Below are 23,302 nucleotides of genomic sequence, written 5' to 3'. Positions count from 1 at the left end.
ATGTTTTTTTCTATTAGAGGAAGCAATTCCCCTCCTCCTGAAATTATTGCAAAAGGACAGAGGGTACGAGATTGTCAGGGAGCCTACACAGACACCATCGTCTCCACCCACCACAGTCATCAGATCCCAATCACCAGACTACTGATTACACTCACCTGTCAGCTATCGGCCACCTGCACTATAAAACAGCACTGCTGCCTGCTGACAGAGATATTCAGAATGTTAAATATTTAGGTGTGATTGTTGTTAGCAGTCTAACCTTCAAAAAACAAATTACAAAAATTTCGAAAACAATAAAGCATAACCTTGCTCATTTTAGATTTATAAGAAATCAAATGAGTACAGATGCAGCAAAACTGTACATGCATGCAATGATATTGTCACATTTTTCATACTGTATTACAACCTGGTCTCAGACAAATAGTACATTAATGCAACCACTTCATAGATTGTATAAGCAAGCACTGGATAAAAACTCTCATCATTATTGCAATATAGTTTTGACATTTGAAAATGTTCTGTTCATGGCCAATGTTGGTTTATTTATAAGATCATTCACAATCTAGCACCACAACCTCTTAAACAGTTTGTAAAAACATGTAGAGCTGGCTCAAGGTTAGCAAGAGCTTCCTCTAGAGGGGACTGTTAGGTTAAATTTCAGTCTACAACATTTCGGCAAAACTGCTTCTCAGTTAAGGCAGGCAGGATGTGGAATTCTTTACTACTGAGTATCAGAGAGTGCAGTACTTTTAAACATTTTAAATTTTGTTGGTTGAACATGGTTGAAGGACAATCAGGTCTGTAGTCATTGAGCTAAAAGACTGAATGTGGCCATTTGTACTAAGCGTTTGGTTGGAAATTTCTTGTACTGATGAACTGGCTGTTTTTAATGGTGTTGTGATTGCTGATGGGGTGCTCTCTAGTGGGAATTTAGTATTCTAGTGGGTCATGAGTGATGATTGAGAGGGATTATTTTAGTATGAGTCTATACATTGTTTTTTTAAGAAAATCCTATTATTCTCCCTTTAAGTCCCTAATATCCCCTTCGAGTCTGGTCCCCATGTCAGTCACTCTCATGATGTCTGAATCTAGTACAAGTTTCTCATTGTGAGAGTCAAAGTCACTATGGTCTTGTCCATGACACATACATGTTCAGTCTTGTAAGTCTGAGACAGTAAGGTGATGTCTTAAACATGTGTAAGTCCTAGTCACCATAGCGGTCATGTCTAGTGAGCTCTCAAGCCTGAATGTGAATTTGAGTCACCACGGCCATGTCCAAGTCTCAATTTCTCATTTTGTGAGTCATAGTCACTGCCATCGTGTTGGAGTGGTGTCCCAGTTACTTAGTGTGAGTCAGAGTTAGAAAGATCATGTGTGAATCAAGTCCCAAGTCTTCAGTTCTCAAGTTTAAGCCCAGTTCCAAGTCCTTAAGATCCTGTACGAGTCCAGTTCCCAAGTCAGACTGAATCCCCACAGTCTTGTCAATGTCACATACATGTTCTTCAGTCACCAAGTCACTAAGGTCATGTCCGAGTCTCAATTCCTCAGTGCAAGAGTCAGAGTCGTCACTCATCACCACCATATTGGAATGGAGTCGGAGTTATTCAGTGTGATTCAGACTTAGAAAAAACATGTCTAAATTGAGTCCCAAGTCTTAAATAAGAGCCTGGTTCCAAGTCTGTAAGACCATGCTTAAACTGCAAGTCAGAATTACTGTTGTCATGTCAGAAGTCCAGTCTCCAGACTGAGCTCAAGTTATCCACACTAGAACAAATTTAAAACCATAAAACAAATTCATATTAAAAGCTAGTTTATTGGTTATGATGGCTGCAGTGTATTTCAATGATTACTCATGATTACTATCTGCAAACAAGGAATAAAGTGCAATTAAAATGTCTGAGGGATCGCAGTACAATTCACACAACGATAATCAGTGTAAATAAGCAGAGAACATTGATATTAAAACATCTAAATGTCATCACCAGCTTGTCAGAGATGCATTCTGAAATGCAGTTATCTTGAGTGGTGCCAAGTCAATTGTGGAATGAGCTAAAAATATAACAAAGGGTAGGTGGATTAATGAGGTGTGAGCTATTGCACAACTTGCCCCTGGCATTATGACTAGATATCGCCAGGGGACAAGCAAAACAAATGTAAATCACTTTATTTTATAGCTGAAACACCGAGGTATATATCACACTTATGAGCGAGTGTGGGTCCTTCAGTCTGGTTGGACATGTTTATAGCTACAGTCACCTCATTGAATGCTTAGTATTGGATATGATTAGACACAGTGGTTTTTTAGAGCTTTTTCATTGAAAACAGCTGCCTGCTGCGTCTGAAAACATGATGAGAGTGGTGAGAGTAAATCAAAACAGTTAAGTTACGGGCTATGAAACCAAAACATGAGCTAAAAGATGCTAAAACGCTCTGTAGGGAATGAAGGGATCTGCAGAAGTGGTGATCATTCTCTGTGGGTTCATCACTACACACCTGCAAAAGGACAGACACTTTGGTTTTAGATCATTCTACTAGATGAGAATGCCTGTTTGCTTTAGTATGCATGCTTGTGTGCGTGTGTGTGTGTGTGTGTACCTCTAAACTGGCTTCTCCAAATGTTAGATTGGCTGTCTCCTCAGACAGACCACAAGCAGCATAATCCAGTGGAGCGAGCACAACAGAGGGCACATTGGTGCAATCACACTGTGAATGAAAAATGATATTAGCTCAAATCAATTCTAATGAAATAGTCTCATATGCAGCATTTGGCTCACGCACAAGCTTTAAAACAAGCACAGAATCATAAATGCCACAAAAGAAAACCTCAAAATGCTTTCAAACAAATGCAATAAAAACACAACATAGACTTGGTAATTACATTTGTCTGACTTCTAAAGGACCCCTGGATACCCTGTAAGACTGATATATCAATAGTCATGTAAAAATGATACATGATGGTAACTATTTCCAAACTGTGTACCAAGATGCTGTCGATGGGCCAGTAGTGTCCCAGCATGCACTGAGAGATCTACACTGGTTTGATCCCTGCCAGTGCTGCACACACATACAAGCACACACAAGTTTAGTCTGGCTTACGATGTTCACTCGAAGTCTTCCCCTAGAAACCTACTGTGGTGTTGTTGCAGAATCACCTGAATAAAATCAGAATAAAAAAATGTAAGTAGCTTTAAACATTTGACAGCATCACATTTACATGATTGTTCCAACTCTACTGAAGCTACATTACATTTAAATTACATTTGAGTTCAGTTTTTAAATACCATTTTTATGGCTACCTTAATATGCAAAGTAACTAGTATCAGCAGTTGTAGTGGAGTAAAACGTACAATATTTCCCCCTGAGCTGCATATGGAGTATAAAGTAGCACAAAATAGAATTACTTAAGTAAAGTACAATTACCTCAAAACTGAACTTAAGTACAATACTTTCCATCAGTGTCTGTGGGGGGCAGAGGTTAAATGTGGAAGGTTTTCGGGTCAGAATTTTGCTTAGGTTTGGAGGAAAAACGGCGTCCTTACTCCAAGCTTCAGTCTGCTCCACCTAACACAGACGCAAGCAAGACTACATTAGAAAACGAAATTCTCACTTTTCTAATGTTAGTGATACAGACCATGTGTTTATCTTACTCAGTACCTTGGTGAGTGAACAGTGATAAAGGAAGTGCACTCCAATAACGAACTCGTGTTTTTTCCCTCTTCTGTGCCATTATCTGATCAAACCCCGGGAGCAGGGTAGGCTGCAGCATTCAGTTCGAGGCCAAACAGGAAGCCAGGAAGTGTATTCCAACGCCTCTGCAGACCCGCCTACCACCAGGGTCCGACCTAGGGGGTGAGGCAGGGAGAGGAGCTCTTCACTTAGAGGTGAGAGAGGGAAGGGACTTCAGAGGTGACGTTCAGTGGACTGCAGGAGTTCTGTGATGCGGCCTATTTATATTCAGACAGTTCTTTTAATTGAGGCACATGTGGAAACAGAATCTAATGTCTCAGTGCTTGTTGACCTGGTTAGGCAGTACTCTCTGTCTTTAGGTATGCCCAGAAATTGAGGTCTGACTCCTGTAGCGATGACCAAGGTCTCTGCTGTCAAGCGTGGGATGTTTGGAGAGAGGTTGTAGGTGCTTCCTACCGTTGGTATTTCTATCACCATTTTGACCACTGACGTTTAGCTCGACCAATGAGATTATTTCGGCCTCTACAGCTTGAGGAAACCACCATGCTGAATGGCCACTGGATGCTGGCTCCAATAGCGAGGGGTTAAGTCCCCCCATAGATACCAACGGCATAGGTTTTGATTCAATAACATAAGCGTCAGATTTTTGATATCAATACTGCAGCACTAGACAGATGTATCACACATGATCAGGCCATGTTGTGCTTTAATTATGTTCCCCTCAGCAAAATGTGTTCTCATTCTTTCATTCACTGTGACAGAGAGCGGTGATCACGGTGAGGAGGAGGAGAAAACACAAGCAGCCTGAGCTGACCAGTCCCAGTTCTCGTGTTCCTCCCGTGGTCCCTCTGTAGCCGCCGCAGCCCAGACATGCAGAGTAGCCTGTGGCTAAGCTATGGCAGCTACATGTGAAGGCTTCGTAGCTACGGCGTAACCCCTTAACAATAAATCAACTGTGAGTCTTGTGTAATGACATGACTGGGAAAAACTCTCAACTTCTATACAAAGTATACAAGGTCAATCAAGATTTAGGTCTCAATGGCTGGTGTGACTTCTTTTAACGTGTGTTTCATGAGAACATTTTGAAAATTATTGTTCAGTTAAGCCTGTCACGGTCACTTATTTCAGGTTAGATTCTGGTTGTCCCTCCTTAACTCCTCCCAGTCTCTACTGTTTTGCCCAAATTTGGATTTTCTGGCTCAGAACAACTTAGCATAGGGCAAGTGATATAGTCAAACTGCAGGATTCAAAATCATGTACCGTATCTTCTGAAGCAGCTTTGTTTTTGAGAATAATTAAAACTATAAGTGTGCGCTTTTACTGTAAACTGCATATACAAATTAGGGATTCATTGTAATGGTAAATTTTCTTGTATAGCGCCTTCCTAGTCTTCCGACCACTCAAAGCCTTCACACACTACATATCGCATTCACCCCATTCACACACTGATGGCAGATGCTAACTGTTCATCAGTACAAAGAAACTAATTAATCATTCACACACACTCACACACCAAAGCCACAGCCCTGAAAGAAAGCAGAGAAGAGGAGAAATTAGAAAAAAGAAAGGAAAGAAAAAAGTAGACAAAAGGAAAGACACTAAAGGAAAAAAGAACAGGAAAACATGACAACAAAGACAAAATGAGAAGTGAGAATTTAAAAAAAAAACAATTTCATTGTCACATTTCAAGCAACAATACAACTCAGTAGGTACACAGTGTATGAGACCTAACATATCTACAAAAGTCAAGACGGGGGAGAAATGATTCATAATCACCACGACTCTTCAGACTGTGAGCATTAAACAGCCCTCTCGGTGCCTCTAGAGAGGGAGCCACAAGGTCAAGGATCATCACCTTTTCCCTCCACCCTGCAGCTTCCTGACGGAGTGACAGGAGAGGAAAACTGAAAAATGAGAGCCACAGCAAGAGAGAGAAATGAAATATTGAAACGGGTTCATTTGTCCTTCTCGACAGTCCCAGTTCCTGCCCCTTCATCTCATTTCCACTTTCCTCTAGAGCTACTCACAGATCATCCCATTACCATAACGCCTATTAATATGAAAATGACCTGAGCTGTGCTTTGGCAAAGTGTGCGTTCATTAACCAGATTAGCAGCAATTATGAGGCTGAGTTGGTGGAGTGTCCTTTAACCACTGGGAGTGAAGCAGGAGTTCCGGCTGGATGCACGCAGGGGAACTTAAAGTTACGGAAAGTACAAATGCAAATAAATGGAGAGTTTTAAAATCAGATATCTATCAGACTTTTAAGCTTTGGATTGTGCAGCTAATAATCAGGAAGATCCAAATCTTTATATGAGTTTATGTTTTGTGCACAAATGCCCTCCCAGCATCCGTGAGCTTGTGAGAGCCAAATCTCCATGGAAACGACCTGTCCATTTCCTGTCATCTCTCCCCCATGGCAACTGCACATGTTCCCAGTGCACGGTGTCATTTCACCTCCAAATGCCACTTATTCAGTCAACACATCCTGGAAATCAGCTGGAGATTAAATTAATAATCGCCTGCAAAACAACAAATTCGATCTAGCATTAGCAGGACATAGGAGCACTGTTCTTACTGATGACCTTAAACCTGCATCCCTACACCTCCAGCAGTCACAGGGCAACATTCGCGTTCATTTGGAGCCGTGTTTCTGAGCACCTGATGAATGTAAGTCCAGCATGCACTCTGTCTCAGCTCTGTTTTGGTCTCCACCAGCTCCTGAGGGAAATATCTGGCTCTTTAGCTGCTAAATGATTCACCGTGTTCACCAGCTGCTCTCTGACCGCGTCTGTCTGTCTGCTGAGCAGCTTGTGCTTTTTACAGCTGTTTCACTGAAAACAGCTGCCTGTACGAAAACGACGCTGAGAGAGGTGAGACTGAACAGTAAAAACAGCAGCTGGACAGCTAAACAACGAGCTGAAACTCACTATAAAGCTGCGTAAAGACGAGGGGAGCTGCAGACTCAGCTGAGATTTCTGTATAGGTTCATCTCTATGACCCCGGCCACATTGTTACACTGTACATTTAATAATGAGGAGAGAGGCTTGTTGCAGCTACACTTTTGACACATTATCCCTAAAAGATCTCAATTTTTAAACCTTTTATGTAAATTATTATTTTCTATTTATTCATTTATTTTTCTTCCTATTTCACCTTTAATATATTCTTTGTTCATTTCATTATTTTTTCAATTCATTTTTGATTATTTCGTTACTTTTCTTTCTTTGGTCTTTGACTGACTGTTTATCATATTGTTCTACATTCCAACTGTTGTCACCTGTGACTGATTATTCCTTAATCGTTTTCTGAATACTAGGGCTGCAGCTAATGATTATTTTTTTTATCACTGATTAATCTGGGAATTATTTTTGGTTCATAATCAAAAATAATAATAATCGATTCATTGTTTTGTCTATAAAATGTCAGACAATAAAGAAATCTGCCAATCACAGTTTCCTAAAACTCAAGATGACGTCTTCATATGCCAAAGTTTTGTCTGACTAATAGTTTAAAACCAACGGATGTTATATTTGAGAGGCTGGAATAAGCACATTTTTAGTATTTCGGTCTTGAAAAGTGACTATAACGATGAATCGATTCTCAAAATAGTTGTCGATTAATTATCTGTCAGTCAATTAATCAATTAATTGCCAAATCGTTTCAGCGCTACTTACTGCGCATACAGAGTGAGCTTGGGCGGCAGCCAATGACTTTTCAGTTTGTCCACCTTTGCACTGCTGTTGTTCGGAGATACAGGTATGTATATATAAGGCGATGTTTGTTGGTATTGCTTTGTGCTTGATCAAGATCTGATTGATCAAAATGTTGCACAACAGTGAGTGAAAAAATCATTGTGGGAGCAAAGAACAGTACAGATTCTACTTTTGCTAGACCTCTGAACAAATCCATGTACAGTAAATACTCTGTGACTGACTGCAGAGCTGAGTAAGAACAGCCAGGCCTCCTGACCCCCCACCTATAACCAGCCGGTCCCAGTCAGATGGCCCCAGAGATGGCCCGGTTGGTATGTCCTTGTTTTACTGCTACAAGTCCAGACACTGAGAGTCTGAGCCACAAACACCCTCAGTGAAGAGGGACCTTGGCCCCTGAGCTCTTTCTGACTGCAGGGCAGATGTAGACCGCACCGGATGACGTCAACTGACTTCCGTTTTTGGATGAGACCCGTAAAAAAATACTAAATTCAAAATGTGTTTTTTCACCAACAAATTGCACAGTTTTGTTTTTGTGTTTCCTGCCAGGATGGAAAAGACTTCTTATTCAACATCATTTAGACTTTGAGACACGGATTGTAAAAATAATAGCATAAACACAGTGTTATGGTGTGGGATCCAATCAAACGACTGACATACCCTAACCCTGTATTGGTAAACAGGTTTCAGACAGAAACACACTCTACCGCTTAAAGCACACAAAATAAACTTAATAAACTATTTCAAACCTATAGATACAACTGCCAATAAACGGTGACTTTCGCTGGCAGAAAAGCTGTTCAGGATAACAGCCTACAGTCAAAAATGACTGATGTAAAATATTACCACTTTTCTGAACAGTAACTTGTCTCATTGACCTTTATAGACTCTTAATAGACCTAAATAGGCTTTCTGTGGGTATCTGGTCCTTCGGTGCACTTAAGGCGCCTCAAGTGTTCATGTTTCCACAGACACATTTGTTGATAAGTTTTCTTGAAACAAAAGCAGAGGGAGGGTGAAACATTTGCAGGAAACGTGTAGCCTAGAAGAGATGCGTTCCATTGCTGCCATAAACGTAGCAATTATGAAAATGCAACGCGATTACGACCGAACGACGTTACTCTTAAAGTGCATGCCTGATGTGTATTTTCTCCTCATTCTGTCGTTTCAGAATGCAGTGACTCAGTGCTTGGTTTTCATTATTAAACTAAAACAGCTAAAACATTTTGACCTTAAAAACGTCTACCACATTCAACTGACCGCACGAGCCATTTTTACAATTTCACAGTTAGGCTACTAGTAATGTTTCCACTGCTGAATTTACTTTAAATCTGTGAGTTAGGAGCTTGCGAGGAGTTCCTGAACGCAGCACGGCCCTCAGTCGGCCAGAGGCGGTAGTGCAGCCGCGGCTCCGCGCTGGGACTGGTCCTTTCGCAGCCATTTTCTGTCCAACCAAACAGCCGTCTCAGGAAGGTAACCAACCAGGGCTTCATTGCAGGTTTGTGCCTGGCTCCGGCCAATGATTGCTAACCGATTTCTCGTTAGCTCGAATGGAAATGTCCGTCTCTGTCTGATTTTTTATTTGTTGTCTGAGTGAATGAGGTCTGCTCATCAGGAAGTATCCAGCGGGCGAAACTTTAAAATTACTATTTAACATTTCGGCCCCGACCACGTCTTGCTCTGCTATGTACGACAAAGAACAGGCCAACACGGTTTCTGCAGGCGCCAGTTGCAGTGGATTCGCAATGAAAATATATTCAAGGGACACTATGTACCTGAATAGGTTAACTACAGAAGGTAATAGCCCGCTGGACAGCCTTTTTTCATTATGCTAAACTCATTGGTTTTATTAAGACCAGCGAACTGGCTAGCTAACTCCACTCCTGGGTTAACATTAGCTAACGTTAGCTAAATATCTCACACCGCGTCTGACATCTGCTAGTTAGCATACGAGAAGTTAGCTAAACACATATCAATGTATTTAGCGTGTAGCTAACGTAAACTGACTTCACCGCGGGTTTTTTTTTATACAGTCATATAGTTCATAGCTGTCTAACTAGCATGTTTTCCCATTTAAGTTACAATGCTAACTGCACTGACACAACTAGCTAGCGCGCAGTCCTAGTGTCGGCTCAAATTCTGAGTTTCCCGTCAGAATTTCTCCCCCGCGTGTGATATGAAGGGAGGGGTGGGTCAGACTCACACTTCGTTGTCCGTCATTTAAAAGAGGCGACACAACTAGCGGGTGTATATAGGGTTGTACTTTAAAACACAGGTGTGGAAGCGGGTTATGACCCTGTTATTAAAAAAAAAAAAAAAGAGGAAATTCATCTGTTGTACTTTAGGATTTAGGAGAGCACCAAACTATCCTAACCTGCAGTAATGACTGGACAAACATACTCACAAATTCTGTAGGCCTGTAGTTACATAATGTAGGGATGCAGTTAATGATTATATTCATTATTGAGTCATCATTTAATTGCTTAATCATTTTTTCCATGAAATGTCAGAAAATAGTGGAAAAACTCATTCTAATTTCCCAGAGCCTATAGTGACACGTTCATATCGTTTCGTCTAGATACTCAGTTTGCTTTCATATATATGACAAATTCCCACATTTGAGAAGCTGAAAATTGGATTCCTCTGACTGATTTTGTCCAGGAGTTTTTCCAGCTGGCAATAAGGGAATACAGCTTCAACAGCAAAGATTAGAGTCCCTTATGACTTTCAAGCTCCAATGCCACACACATTCTATAATTTCACCCAGTAAATCAGTAAAATAGAATTATTGGGATCGTCAGAACCATAATAGCTTAATCATTGCTCAAAGCAAAAATAAGTGAATTGAATCCATGGATGACTGGTGTCAACAAATATATATATATAATCATTGGGTCTGGTTTTATTTTGATATTCTTGCTAAGTGATCCAGGTGCACAGGACACACAGACATACCCAGACCACAAGAGCAGTCCAATAGTGTGCCAAAGCATCTCTTAAATTATTATTGTAGCCAAAGCAAGTTTCCATCTAATCTATAGGCCAAACGTTTGCTTATAAATATAGTATACTGCTTAAACAGCAAGATGCAGCACTGGATCAGCTGAGGAGTTCAAGAAATCATGGGACAAATGATACTTTCAGTACTTTTAGTTCTCCCTGCTTTAAATGATGCTGGTCAGGCTTTTCAGAGTGTTGAATCCACAGCGTAGCTAAAGAGAAAAACTCCAAGCAGGGATTTATTTCAGTTTATGGTTCTGAGTTTATTAAAGCAGCATTTCATTGAATTCCAAAGGAGAGTGTCTGTTGCTTGATGAGTGTGTGTGGAGGAAGTCAAACTTGTGATTCCATGGAGTGAATTTGAGAGGTTCGGTACGTTCAGGCTTTGCACCGGCCCATGGTTGCTATTGCTATAGCTTCAGATGTTTAAATGAGACGTTGTGCGTTTGTGTTGCAGATGGACGGAGACAGCTCGACCACCGACGCCTCCCAGCTGGGCATCACTGGAGAGTACATGGCATCCGGCCACTACGTTCTCCAGTCTCAAGATGGTGTGTGGATTGTCAGAAAACAACCGTCAGTGTTGTGTTTTGGCTCAGGTCGCAGAGCTGATACTGTCTCTGGGTTTGTTTTCTGTAGATGATGCAGAAGAGAATCTGAATGACCATGACGACGGCGGTGTCAAAGAGAACTTCAGGGAGCAGGACATATATCTACCTATTGCCAATGTGGCTCGCATCATGAAGAACGCTGTTCCCCAGACTGGAAAGGTAAGAGAGAGAGAGAAGGGAAGGAGCAGGAATAATCAAAGTTTCATTATGAATATTTAATTGTTTGCTTTTTTGCAATAATTTTAGTATGACGGGTAATTGGTACATCACAGCAAGACTGATCGTCTTGGTTATTATGCTAAAAATTGTAATTATGATTGTGTCAGGAGAGGAAATTGTTTCATTTCACTTGTGAACCTTAACCTGTATTTTCATTTTGTAACAACAGCGTTTCTCAAAATAGCAGCAGATAGTCACTCCGACGCAATTTTTAAATTCACAAAGTAAATAATTTGTGGTGTAGGTTCGCCCCTAAAGTAAACTTGTTTGTTTGTCTGTATCCGAGTGACAGAAGATGACCCTCTTTTAAGAAAGTTTAAAGATCCCCTCCAGTCATGGTTTAAGAAATGTAAAAATAATCTGCTTTGAATTATAATTTGTCTGTCCTTCTCCCTCATTGAAAAATTCAGAATCTATGAATACGCAAATATTCTTAATTTCAAAAATTCAACTGCTGGACACAAGATGTCTCCTACTTCACTGAAATGTCCATTATCAGTGTATATGCACTGGAGGCTCCAAGTTTCCACATCACACTCCCAAACTAGTTGTGATGTCACAACATCTTGCTTGTATGTACATGGCTTTACCACACTTAAAAAAAGTAGATGTTGGATTTATTGAATCAGAGTTTTTGCTTCATCGTCTCCATTCGTGTGCTCGTATAAACATGCATAGCATCACACAGCTGTGTGTGTCTCTGGGCTGTGGTACGGTGCTGAGACCCAAACATATCAGGTATCTGGGATTTAAAGACGACGATTGGATGATCTGAAAATGTATCGACCGTGGCCAGAGTGTAGTGCACGTTTACATTCAAAGGTTGTGTTTGGTCAGGCAAAATGGAAGCACGTAGCACAAACACCAGAAACTGCAGGGGAGTTCTACGTGAACTTTTGTTTAGGCCATATGGTGCTCGTTCACATTTAAAAGGTTGCGTCAGCCAAAATGGAACCGCATATTTTCAGTTTTTGGTGTTAACACAAACACACATTTATTGCATAAGGCTAGTTATCTTGAGACAACTTTCTTCCTTCCTTTCTGTTTTCCACAGATTGCGAAAGACGCCAAGGAGTGTGTGCAGGAGTGTGTGAGCGAGTTCATCAGCTTCATCACATCCGAGGCGAGTGAGCGCTGCCACCAGGAGAAGCGGAAGACTATCAACGGGGAGGACATCTTGTTCGCCATGTCCACGCTTGGCTTCGACATGTACGTGGAGCCGCTGAAGCTTTACCTGCAGAAGTTCAGAGAGGTGAGACACAAACTAAGGTCCAAGTAACCACATAATCATGGACTGCAATAGTATAACACCAGTTCCAATTGTTACTTAAAATGTAACAAAAATTAGATGAAGCTGTTTTAATCATATTTCAATTTCCATTCTATGGAGCAGTGCCTGTTTTATTTAATTATTTAATCTTCTTGTCGTGTTTGTATTATGGTTTAGTGCTCAGGTTATCTATTTGCATGTCTGGCAAAAACACTCATTTGTCAGAGTAGGTTCAGATGTAGTGTTGCCAGATTGATTCCAGTCTGATAATTGCTCAAAAGTCACCCAGTGTTGATAAAAGCTGGTCCAAAGTTTTAGATGTAAAAAGCTGTATGATTGCATAACTCAGTGCAAAGTTTTACAAAAGAAATAATAATCCAAGAAATCTTAACCAGCCCAATTAGTCTGTCTGCCCACTACATTTTTCCCCCTGCACATTGTGATTAAAAGCAGCCCAGCTGGGCAGAAAAACTGGCAACAGACACAACATGAAGCAGCTGGGTTGCCAGATGTGTCGGGAACTTCAGCGAGAACACCAGTAGAGTCACAACTTGTGTTGAACTGTCTAAAATGCTTAAATACAATCAATTAGGTAGCAATTTGATTACCCTAAATCAGATTATACCATTACTCAGGTTAAAATAATCAGAAATGCTGTTTGTTCCTTGTTATACTGAAGCTGTTTTTTATTATAAACTGACCAATACTGGATTTCAGTCTGTGTTAGCAGTGTTTTTTTTCCTCTTCATCATCAGATTTCAAGGTTTCTACATGTGACTGCAAAGGCCTGAAAATAGTTAATTTCCAGTTTACACCGCGTTCTTGTTTAGTTCCAGATGTTGCTGTGCTCACATGTGTAATGTTTTCTGCTTCTCTGGGGATTTTCCAGGCCATGAAGGGGGAGAAGGGGATCCCAGGGGTGGCAGTGGGAGAAAGCCTGGGAGAGGATCTCACAGACGATAGCTTCAGTAAGTAGAAATGGTGAAGATTTTTTTAATTTGTCCTCATGTTTGTTTTTATTCATCCTCTTTTGACATGCATTTCTATGTCTGTGTTCTCAGTCTGCTCTTTACATTTGAAGTTCAGTCTCATTAAAATACACTTTCCTTCCCTCATCAGCAAATCCACTGCCAGCTGGGATTATCACAGCAGATGGTCAGCAGCAGAACGTCATGGTGTACACCACCTCATATCAACAGGTAAATTACACACTTAGGCAGCAGCAGTCCACAGGTTGGATTTGTTGCTTTCATCACTGCTTTCAAAGTTCCTATACTGATTTGGATGGGAAAATAAAAAAATCAAATCAAATTTATTTATATAGCATGTTTATAAAAAAAAAAAAGAGTTGACCAAAGTGCTAGTACAAAAGTACAAATTACAAATTAAAGTCAATGGTACAACACAACAATAGCGAGTAGAATGACATGAGTAGCAAAAGGGCACACAAGCACTTAGGCACAATAATGATAGAATACAAGGCAATATCAAAATATGTGCACAAATGCACAAATGTGAAACAGAATAAAACTTGCAATATCAATTTATAAAAACTGAAGTATTAAAAAATACCTAAACCACTATGAGCATCCAAAGGCCATTGAAAACATGTAGGTCTTGAGATGAATAAGTTAGACAGTAATACACACCATCTCCAACTAAACTCTGTGGCTGTGTTGCAGATTCCCACTGTACAACAGATCCAGTTTTCATGACGAGGCCTTACCCAGAGCCTGAACACCACGCCCACGCTCCGGATGACCTCTGACCCTGCCACAGGGTAAAGGTCATCAGACGGACAGGGAGGGGGAGGGGGGGGGGTGTGTCTGCAAAAACCCTCATGTACAGAGAAATCACTACCTGTTCAGTAGAAAGTGTAGTTTCTAGTTGTGAGGTACCAGATGTTTTGGAGTGCATCCAAACCAGCTGGGAAATCGAGGCTTTATTTTAAAGGCTAGTCTTATTACATTATTTAGTGGTCGAATTCTTTTTGTGCGTGTGTATTAATGTGTTTGCTTTTATGCATTTTCTTCTTTTGGGCCGGGGGTTGGGGTGGGTGAGAAGGGGGAAGTGTTGGATTGGATGCTTATTTTTGAACGTCTTCTCTGTTTGAACTGAGAGAAGCCAAGTTGATACTGTCACATCAGATCATGCATCTCTTTTGTAAGTTCACACAATTTACCATGTGCTTTAATGTTATGTAAATCCTTTGAATAAAAATTCGAAAGTGATGTTTAAAATTTCACTATTTTTATGTATCACATAAAACAATGCCAGTTTACATAATTTCATATTCAGAAAAGCTTAAGCTTTAACTTTCCCTCCCCGGTGTCTGTAGCATCTGTACACATTCATGTTTGCAGCTTCTTCCTGTATTCATCCATGTATGGTGGAACTGTCCTCCAGACTTGAAAGCAGAAAACGACACACAAGTCAGCATAATACACCACTCCAGTAAAATAGGTTAGGTATGTTAGTTTTGGGGCAGACTTGACTTTTTTCTGTCTGTGAGCAGCTTCTAAGTCAGGACTCAAGATGTGGTCTCTGTCCCAAGGACTGTAGAAACAAGGATTAGTAAGGACATCCTCACAGTACTCTGGCCATACAAAATTATGTCTTCGTACTGTATTTCTGACAAGAGGGAACTGGGAAGTTTCCTTCCTCTTAGCTTCTAGGAAGGAAATATCTACTTTAACTGCTCTCCAACTCATGGCCGTATTCACAGTGTCCTTTGGCAAAAAAAAGTTTAAAAACATTGCCACAACTCAATGTGACATAATTCTGTAACACTTTGAACATTTCTACCATATAGCATTATGCTAATTCTACTGTTTAAGTCACAAACACTGCACAGTGTTTTGATGCCTGATGAGCATCAAAACAAAACACAAGCTCAAACTTGTGGATTATATGGTGTCACCCAGAATGGACTTTCTGGTTCATATTGTTTTCACATGTGAAACTCTAGCAGCACACCCACACCAATGCAACCCCTCCCCTCAGAAATTTGACAGTGTTAGCTGTTCATTTAGAGCCGGGAGCAGAAAAAATGTAATTCTCTCTATATACAGTATTCAGTATACAGGTGAACAAAATTGTATTTCTTCGGTGTTAAAGTGTACACAATAAATACAGGTACAAACAACAGACTATAAAATAAATAAAACTAATGGATTACATGGATGGCACAATTTCTAGATGTACTTATTTGATCAAGTGCATCACTTCATTATGTACAGTAAAGTTGATTAATATAAATTGACAAATGTACAAAATACATACAGAAATGAAAATATTAACTTGTTTTTGGAATTCCTGATACAGTTTATGGGTAACATGCTGAGAATGCAGCAACATAGATGGCAGTAAAAAGACTTTGCACTGACGCTGGATTTTAAACAGATGATGGATGACAACAACTCTGAAACAGCAGTTCAAACAATATCTTGCAATTTTTTGCAACTGATGGACAGTAGGAGGGCACTGTGTCAGAAATTAGTTAAAAATTAAGCAGTTCTCAACAAAGCCTGTAGTCTATCCTGATTAACCGTTGACATTACTGTTGAGTTTAAAGTAACTACACCATGTGCACCACAAACAAAATCCAATCTAGCTCAGGTATATTTGGGTAAGCACAATGCAAATTCCACCTAGAATTTTAAAATAATAATGTAATGGTAGTGGTAATATTAAAGTAATAATAAGAGGAATGATAGTGATAGGAATAATAATAATAGTAATAAGACTAATAACTGTAGTAGCAGTTGTCGAGCAGGAACACGGGGGCAGCAGGTGGCCCACAACCACAGATCCAGACTCTGCAGCTCTGGAGGCAGAAATACCTGCTGAAAGTGACAGAAGGAGAGAGGAGAGAAACGAGAAAGCACAAAACTACGGGAGAGAGAAGATGTTGAGTTAGTAACATGCAGTAATGGGATAAAAATGTATACAGAGCGAGAGGAGGAGAGGAGCATCATGGGAAGTCTCCCAGCAGTCTAGGCCTATAGCAGCATAACTAAGGGATGGTTCAGGACTCACCCAAGCCAGCCCTAAGTATAAGCTATAAGGAAAGTCTTAAGCCTACTCTTAAATGTGGAGACGGTATCTGCCTCCCGAACCCAAACTGGGATCTGATTCCACAGGAGAGGAGCTTGATAACTGAAGGCTCTGGCTCCCATTCTACTTTTGGAGACTCTAGGAACCACAAGTAACTCTGCATCCTGGGAGTGCAGTGTTCTAGTGGGGTAATAAGGTATTACAAGCTCTTTAAAATATGATGTGTGCCTGACCATTAAGAGTTTTGTAGGTGAGGAGAAGGATTTTAAATTCTATTCTGGATTTTACAGGGAGCCAGTGCAGAGAAGCTAATATTGGAGAAATCTGATCTCTTTTCCTAGTTCTTGTCAGTACACGTGCCGCAGCATTCTGGATCAACTGGAGAGTCTTAAGGGACTTATTGGGGCAGCCTGATAATAAGGAATTGCAATAATCCTGACTTTTGCAATGTTGCGTAGGTGAAAGAAGGCAGTCCTTGACGTTTGTTTCATGTGGGAGTTAAAGGATAAATCCTGATCGAAGATAACTCCAAGGTTCCTTACGGTGGTGCTGGAGGCCAGGGCAATGCCATCTAGAGCAACTATATCTGTAGATAATGTGTCTTGGCCAAGTACAATAACTTCAGTTTTGTCAGAGTTTAACATCTTGGGACACCACAGCACCTCAATTTCCACAGTCAAGTCCGAGAGCCATGGCAATAACGAGAGACATCGGCATATTCATTGCAGCTGATATGAGGCCTTTTTCCGTAGTTCATGCATGCACAATTTTTTTAAATTTAATTTGAATTTCATCTAATTAACTATAAAATGGTTGAATGAATTTACAATAAAATGCCCTATAATCGGTACAGTTTATCAAAACATTGAAATCGGCTAAAATCAAAATGACAGTAGCACACCAATGGCCAGGTAGTCCAGGGCCCGAAACAGCAAAGTCATATGTCCAATATCCAATGTTCAGTCCAAAACATTTACTAAAGCATGACACGCCACAGTGGAAGAGGTGGGAGGGGCTGGTACTTATCTGATGCCCAGAAGTTTTAACCAGCCTTTTCCACTGTGTCATTTACTACACTTGGTGCCCTGCCAAAGCTGCCAGCAGGGTATAAACATTGCCAGACAAAGACACAATTTACGAGCATTTAGCTGCTCACTCTTACGTATGCCTTCTCCTCTCCACATACAGTGTGCCAACCCAAACACCATCACCCACACACACCAGGAGGAGACGGAGAGATAGAAGAGGATAAAGGACAATATATCAAGCAGAGATGTTATTAGTTAGTTCAGTGAGACTTCACCTTGGCTGGATACTCCCACCAGATATTGTCTCCCCAGGTTCTGCAAATACCAGCTGGAGATAAATAAAGGGTTCATCAAGCGCCAGTCAGTTTTTTGTAGTTTGTAAAACACTGCCACCTTTTGGTAAAATATTTATATCACATGCTCTAGGGGGAAAATGTGTCAGGAATAAGAGGCTTTAAGGAAGAAAACAAGTACATTTTATCCTTCATAGACTAAAGGTAAAATATATAAATATTCTACTCCTGTAAATCAATACTTTACAGTACTCGTAAAGGGGTTTTAACTTCTGACTGTCATCTAAGTTTACAAAGTAAAAATCAAGTCATTAAATGCTGCAAATTTAAAGCCCCCATGTGTGGTATTTTTGTGTGCTCAAAGGACCCTTTAAATGATTCTGATGGCATAAGCTTTCGTTTGTAGAAAAATTAGACAACCCTGGTGTAAACTTGTGCAGTCTATATGTTACTTTCGCAGGTTTCAGAACATTGCAGACCGGCGCATTGTTGCAAGTTTCAACTCATCTCATCGCGAATCTTTGGTCTGAACTGGGCTTAAAGCTCACTAATGAACATGCCACATCATTATAGAATTATGGAGTTGCCTGGCAACCTCACTGTAACAACAAGACTCCATGAAGTCAATGTTCCTGCAACCTATACAGATGAAATTAAACTGACTTTAAAAATCCCATATTGCTGCAACTAATGTTTATTTTTTTTTATCCGTTAATCTGCCATTTATTTTCCCAATTCATTTATTAAACGTTTTGTCTATAAAATTTCAGAAAATAGTGAAGGTGCTCGCCATATTTCTCCAAATTCAAGATGATGTATTCAAATTGCTTGTTTTATTCAACCAACAGTCGAAAACCATAAAATATTCCGTTTACAATCAGATATGATAAAGAAAAGCAGCAAATCATCACATTTGAGAAGCTTTAACCAACAAATGTTTAGAATTTTTGCTTGAAAAATTATTAAAAAGATAGATAAAAGATAAGATAATTATTATTAAAATAGTTGCCAATTAATTTTCTGACAATCAACTAATCGATTAATCGACCAATCCTTGCAGCTCTAAAATCATTTAAAACTTTTCATCCTGGATACAACCTAAATCCACTGTCCAGTGGAAATCACCTTCTGGACAAAAGTGATTGTGTTATTCACCACTCCATGAACCTGCAGCAAGCAGAGACACAGCCAAATAAAAGTAATCTGCCTCCACACTCATTCCATGACTTTTGTTAATGGTGGTGGAAACACTGAATTTGTTCAGAGCAATGACTTTAAAAATCTGTATTCAGATTTGCAAGTGTATTGAGATTTGAATTTACGCTTACCCTTAGCCAGCAGTTTAAAATAGGATTCAACGTCCCCCGCTCTGGCCCCAGGAATACATCTGACTGCGGTCGCGGGTGTCGCTAACTTCACCTTTCTCAGGATGGAGCTGCCAATAATCAGAGCTGGTTTCTCTTCGGGTGTGTCGCTGAGTGGGGGGAACTCCCACAGTATCCTTCCCTTTTCTGGTACCCAGGACAAACAGGACGCTGGAAGACACACACACACACACACACACACACACACACACACACACACACACACACACCATATTTAGCATTCGTCATAAACAATTAACAAAACTCACTATATAATACATACATACAGTAACACACAATAATGTGGTTGTAGGCTTGTTCAAGGGTATTTTAAAGTAAACAGATAATTTATGATTGACAATATATCACTGTTGTAATCAAATGAAACATGTCCTTATATTTGATATGAATGTGCCATGTTTATTAATCATATTTATTATTTGTTTGATATATTTGTTAATAAAGCACTTATTGTGAATTAAGTATGTATTCATTCTTAAATATGCCTTCTTCACTCTCTATTACAACTGAGCAAACTCTATCCGCTGATGATGGCCATGAGATGCAGCTGAAAGCCCCAGAAGTAGTCCTTGATTTAAAGGTTTTTTTGTCAAACTACTATTTTCATGGTCAGAATGAACCTCGAAGCTCAACGTGTTTTTAACACAGTTTTAAGGAAGTTTTAAAGACAGATTTGTACAACGCTATAGACAGTTAATAAATGCTTTGTAACACACTGGAAGGGTTTGCTCGTGTGTAATCATATATCACTAAATATTACAGCTCAGTTATCAATCATTCATTAACTGTTTATACATCAGTTACGGATGCTTTGTAGGAGAAGTTAATGTAAAGGGGGTGGGCACAGAACAGACAGAAAGCCACAAGCACAACTCAAGACAGTTAGTTAAAGAGCATAGTCCAATATCTTTAATCCGGAAACAGACAGAAGTCAAAACCAGGCAGGCAAACTTAACCAGGTAAGGGGCAGTCCGGGAAATCAGGCAGGCAGGATCAGGTAAAAAGGAAACAAGAGCGCTGGAATGCTTAGCTCAATGCAAAAGACAATCTGGCAGAGGACTAGTGGAAGTGGAATCAGAGGCTGCTTAGGTAATCAGAGGGAATGGGGAGCAGGTGAGTAAGTGGGTGGAGCAGGTCAGGTGGAGAAACTGGCAGGAAAAGGGGTTATAGGATGGAGTGGCTGGTTAGTGAGAGGGAAACCTGGCAGAATGATTGAATGATCAGAAGGGATTCGTGACAGTTATAATTGCTGACGAATACATACATAAACACCTGAAAATATAAAAGTATATCTGCTTATTTTATTTAAATGTGTTATAAACACATATGCATAAGGGTATATATATATATATATATATATATATATATATATATATATATATATCCCCGTGGGTCAAATCATACATACATGACAATAACATTGCTTATTGTAGCTACGCAGATGACACCCAGATTTACTTCAACTGAATGGACAACTGCAATGGTTTCTTGTCTGATCTTCCAAAAAGATCAAACGACTTCATCACATTCAGAACGCTGCTGTAGTTCTAACTAGGACCAGGAGAACTTTACTCTTGAGAACATATTACTCTTGTTCTTAAATCAGGAGGATTACACATTGATTTCAAAATAATTTATTATTTTGAAATCAAAATAAGAGTCTAGAACACTTTCATGTTTAATGTATTGTCTTGTTACTACTTTTTCTGTCTTGTTCTATATATGATGTATCTTTAAAATAGATTTTAGTAATTTGACACTCTGCAAGGGCTCATTAAGAGGCAACCCTGGTGGCTGAGGCGGCCCTCTGCTTCCACCTATTAGTAGAAATGGTTCTGGCCTGCCTACAGTTGGAGTGGTCCTTATTGATTGACGTGCCTTGTGATAGTTTGTTCCATTAGTGTGCAGTGTAGTGGTCGCTGTGCTTTTGATACGGTGTCCAGTGGTTTTCCCATGGTGTGTGCAAAGTTGATCCTAATTCACTTGTAGTGCTTTGGGTTGTAGGGTTGCAGGGTGGCCACCTGAGCCTGTTAGGGGTTGACCTTTGCTTAAAAATGGCCCGCAACAGCCTTAATGTCAAAGTAGTAATGTTAAAGGGGCAATATGCAAGATTTGGCCAGACTTTTATTTTAAAACATTCAAAAAATTAACTAACCTTATTAACAGATTCTGAAGAAGTAACAGTTCTGACATTATTTCAATGACGTTAATGTATTGTGTTGCAGAGATATCTACTGAAATTAGCATGCTAACCTGCTATGCCTGGCCCGTCCTGTGTTGTAATACCACTTATTATACCACTAGTTATAGCGATAACTAGTTCGATAGTATAGCTCAGGTAGTTTCAGCTGGGAGATGTGTGCCAGCAGCGAGTTTGCTACGTTACACAAACTCTCTTAGCTTTTTTAGTCTAATAAATAAACAAAATAAACTCACAAAATGTCAAGAAAGGAAATATTCTTAAACCCATTTTCCTTATCAAACAGAAAAATACAACCGTACACCTTCTGAATTCACGTTTCTCTCTTTTACCGAAGACTAGCTTAATTGCCTTGTTAACTTATCTTAAAACACACTTCATTTAAACTCGACGGAAACAAAATAAAACTTACCAAACCCGTCTTGGTTAGTCTTTCCACTGTTCCAACAATCACCAACTCTGGTTTTGTCGAAATAAATAGTTAATGAACCGAGTGAGATGTGAAAAATATTCTGGCTCTACATGCTGTCGCTGCCTCTCTAATGCCCGACCTCCCTCTCACTCCTTTCCTGCTTGATGCCTCTCCTGAACCCGCCATGTCTCCGTCGGCCCCGGAGTCAGAGTCCTGGTCGAGCCGCTGTAAATCACCTCGGTACTTTATTCCCTGTCGTCAAACTGGCCTCCGTCGGTCCCGGTCTGGTGTTCACTGGGAGGCTGCTGATCCCGGTTCCACTGCCCGCTAACCCGGCTCTGGTTAGTTAGCTGCACGGCTAACTGAGCTTTCTAGCTAATGGCAGTTAGCAGCAGTTATGACCTGTTTTGTGATATGCTGCCCCCTAATTTTTTGGAGTATGAATTGGTGGAGAGTAATCTCAGTTCTTACATATTGCCCACTTAATGCCATGTATGTCAGCATAAGTACCCTGAGATGCATCAAAGTTTGAAGTGAGACTAACATTTTTTCAATCACTGCAAGACTGATCATATTATCCTAAGCATACCTTACTAGTTACATTTTTTTCAGCTTTCTAAAGTTTTAATTATTTTGCGTTTAGGCCTACATGCTTTTGAACCACTACGCTGTGGGCTTGGATACTAAGATAGATTAAATGTACTGAAATTGTACATACTGCAATGTTTAGGCTAGCACTTATTGGAAAGCTGATTCTTCTTATCTTCTTATTTCTGCAAAAAAAACATGACTCTAGTGAAGTCTAGTAAGCGTTTTCTCAATGTAGGGGTTAGAAAACTAAGATATTATGGGCTTTTTCTGATTACCCTGATAACAGTACAAGTAGACAAGCTAGCAAGGCAACCAATGAGTAGCCTACTGACGCCTTCAGATGGTTTTGTTGGTCACGTGACCCTCGCCTTGCAGGTCGTAGCGGTCCCTCGAGAGTCCCTCAGAGTCCCTCACATCTTTGCCACCTGAAACAAAACTTCCTTTCCAGATTTCTCCTCCCTGACATGCTGTAATATGCTTGGTGTAAAATGTAACTTCTGTCTATTCTTGACAGTCTTTTATAATTTAATTTAAATACCATTTTGGGGTCACAGGAAAAGTGTTTAGGCTGTGAATCACTCACTCGTTGCCTTTCGTTGATTGTAATCTTGGTCAATCTCTGACATTAGACTTTATCGTACTGAGTCATTGATGATAAGCTAATTACCTCAATGTACATGTAATGTAAATGTAAAATGTCATATTTCCTGCGGGTGGCCCCACCTCAGGGCCCCTGGGCTAGAAGTGGTCTCCATCAGGCCCACGTCCACATGACTCATTTCCTCCTATAGAACCGCGGGGATCGCCCCTCGCCTTTTTTCCCCGGGAAGGCCCTGT

General features: G+C 40.2%; 1 protein-coding gene and 1 long non-coding RNA gene across 7 annotated transcripts; one reads left to right on the top strand and one right to left on the bottom strand.

Moving 5' to 3' along the window:
• Positions 1-1,793: 1,793 nt before the first annotated feature.
• LOC122871455 lies at positions 1,794-10,851 on the bottom strand. Of its 5 annotated transcripts, none has more exons than XR_006376870.1 (6): positions 9,604-10,851; positions 3,655-3,842; positions 3,421-3,561; positions 3,097-3,152; positions 2,596-2,703; positions 1,794-2,493 (listed from the first exon to the last, which is right to left on the bottom strand). It is a non-coding gene; the product is annotated as an uncharacterized LOC122871455 (long non-coding RNA). The 5 variants fall into 5 exon arrangements; XR_006376871.1 differs by lacking the exon at positions 9,604-10,851 and adding an exon at positions 8,725-8,846; XR_006376867.1 differs by lacking the exon at positions 9,604-10,851 and adding an exon at positions 5,464-8,606 and having other exon boundaries at positions 3,655-5,213.
• Positions 8,759-14,731, top strand: nfyba (nuclear transcription factor Y, beta a). Of its 2 annotated transcripts, none has more exons than XM_044186592.1 (7): positions 8,759-8,898; positions 10,858-10,951; positions 11,040-11,170; positions 12,285-12,482; positions 13,390-13,468; positions 13,620-13,699; positions 14,183-14,731. In XM_044186592.1, the coding sequence occupies exons 2-7, from the start codon at positions 10,858-10,860 to the stop codon at positions 14,213-14,215; spliced, it is 615 nt and encodes a 204-aa protein (XP_044042527.1). In that variant the 5' UTR covers positions 8,759-8,898; the 3' UTR covers positions 14,216-14,731. The 2 variants fall into 2 exon arrangements, with proteins under 2 accessions (XP_044042527.1, XP_044042528.1); XM_044186593.1 differs by having other exon boundaries at positions 8,892-9,197.
• The last annotated feature ends 8,571 nt before the right edge of the window (positions 14,732-23,302 follow it).

The sequence above is a fragment of the Siniperca chuatsi genome, linkage group LG23 (genome assembly GCF_020085105.1).
Source record: "Siniperca chuatsi isolate FFG_IHB_CAS linkage group LG23, ASM2008510v1, whole genome shotgun sequence".
NCBI classification, from domain to species: Eukaryota; Metazoa; Chordata; class Actinopteri; order Centrarchiformes; family Sinipercidae; genus Siniperca; species Siniperca chuatsi.
Note: the sequence above shows the minus strand (reverse complement) of the source record. Positions and strands in the feature narration are given on the sequence as shown.

Bases quoted from the DNA above. Each gene is read 5' to 3' on its own strand.
- nfyba (XM_044186592.1), top strand. From the start codon at position 10,858: ATGGACGGAGACAGCTCGACCACCGACGCCTCCCAGCTGGGCATCACT. The intron at 11,171-12,284 runs GTAAGAGAGAGA...TGTTTTCCACAG, and splicing joins CTGTTCCCCAGACTGGAAAG to ATTGCGAAAGACGCCAAGGA. The intron at 12,483-13,389 runs GTGAGACACAAA...GGGATTTTCCAG, and splicing joins ACCTGCAGAAGTTCAGAGAG to GCCATGAAGGGGGAGAAGGG.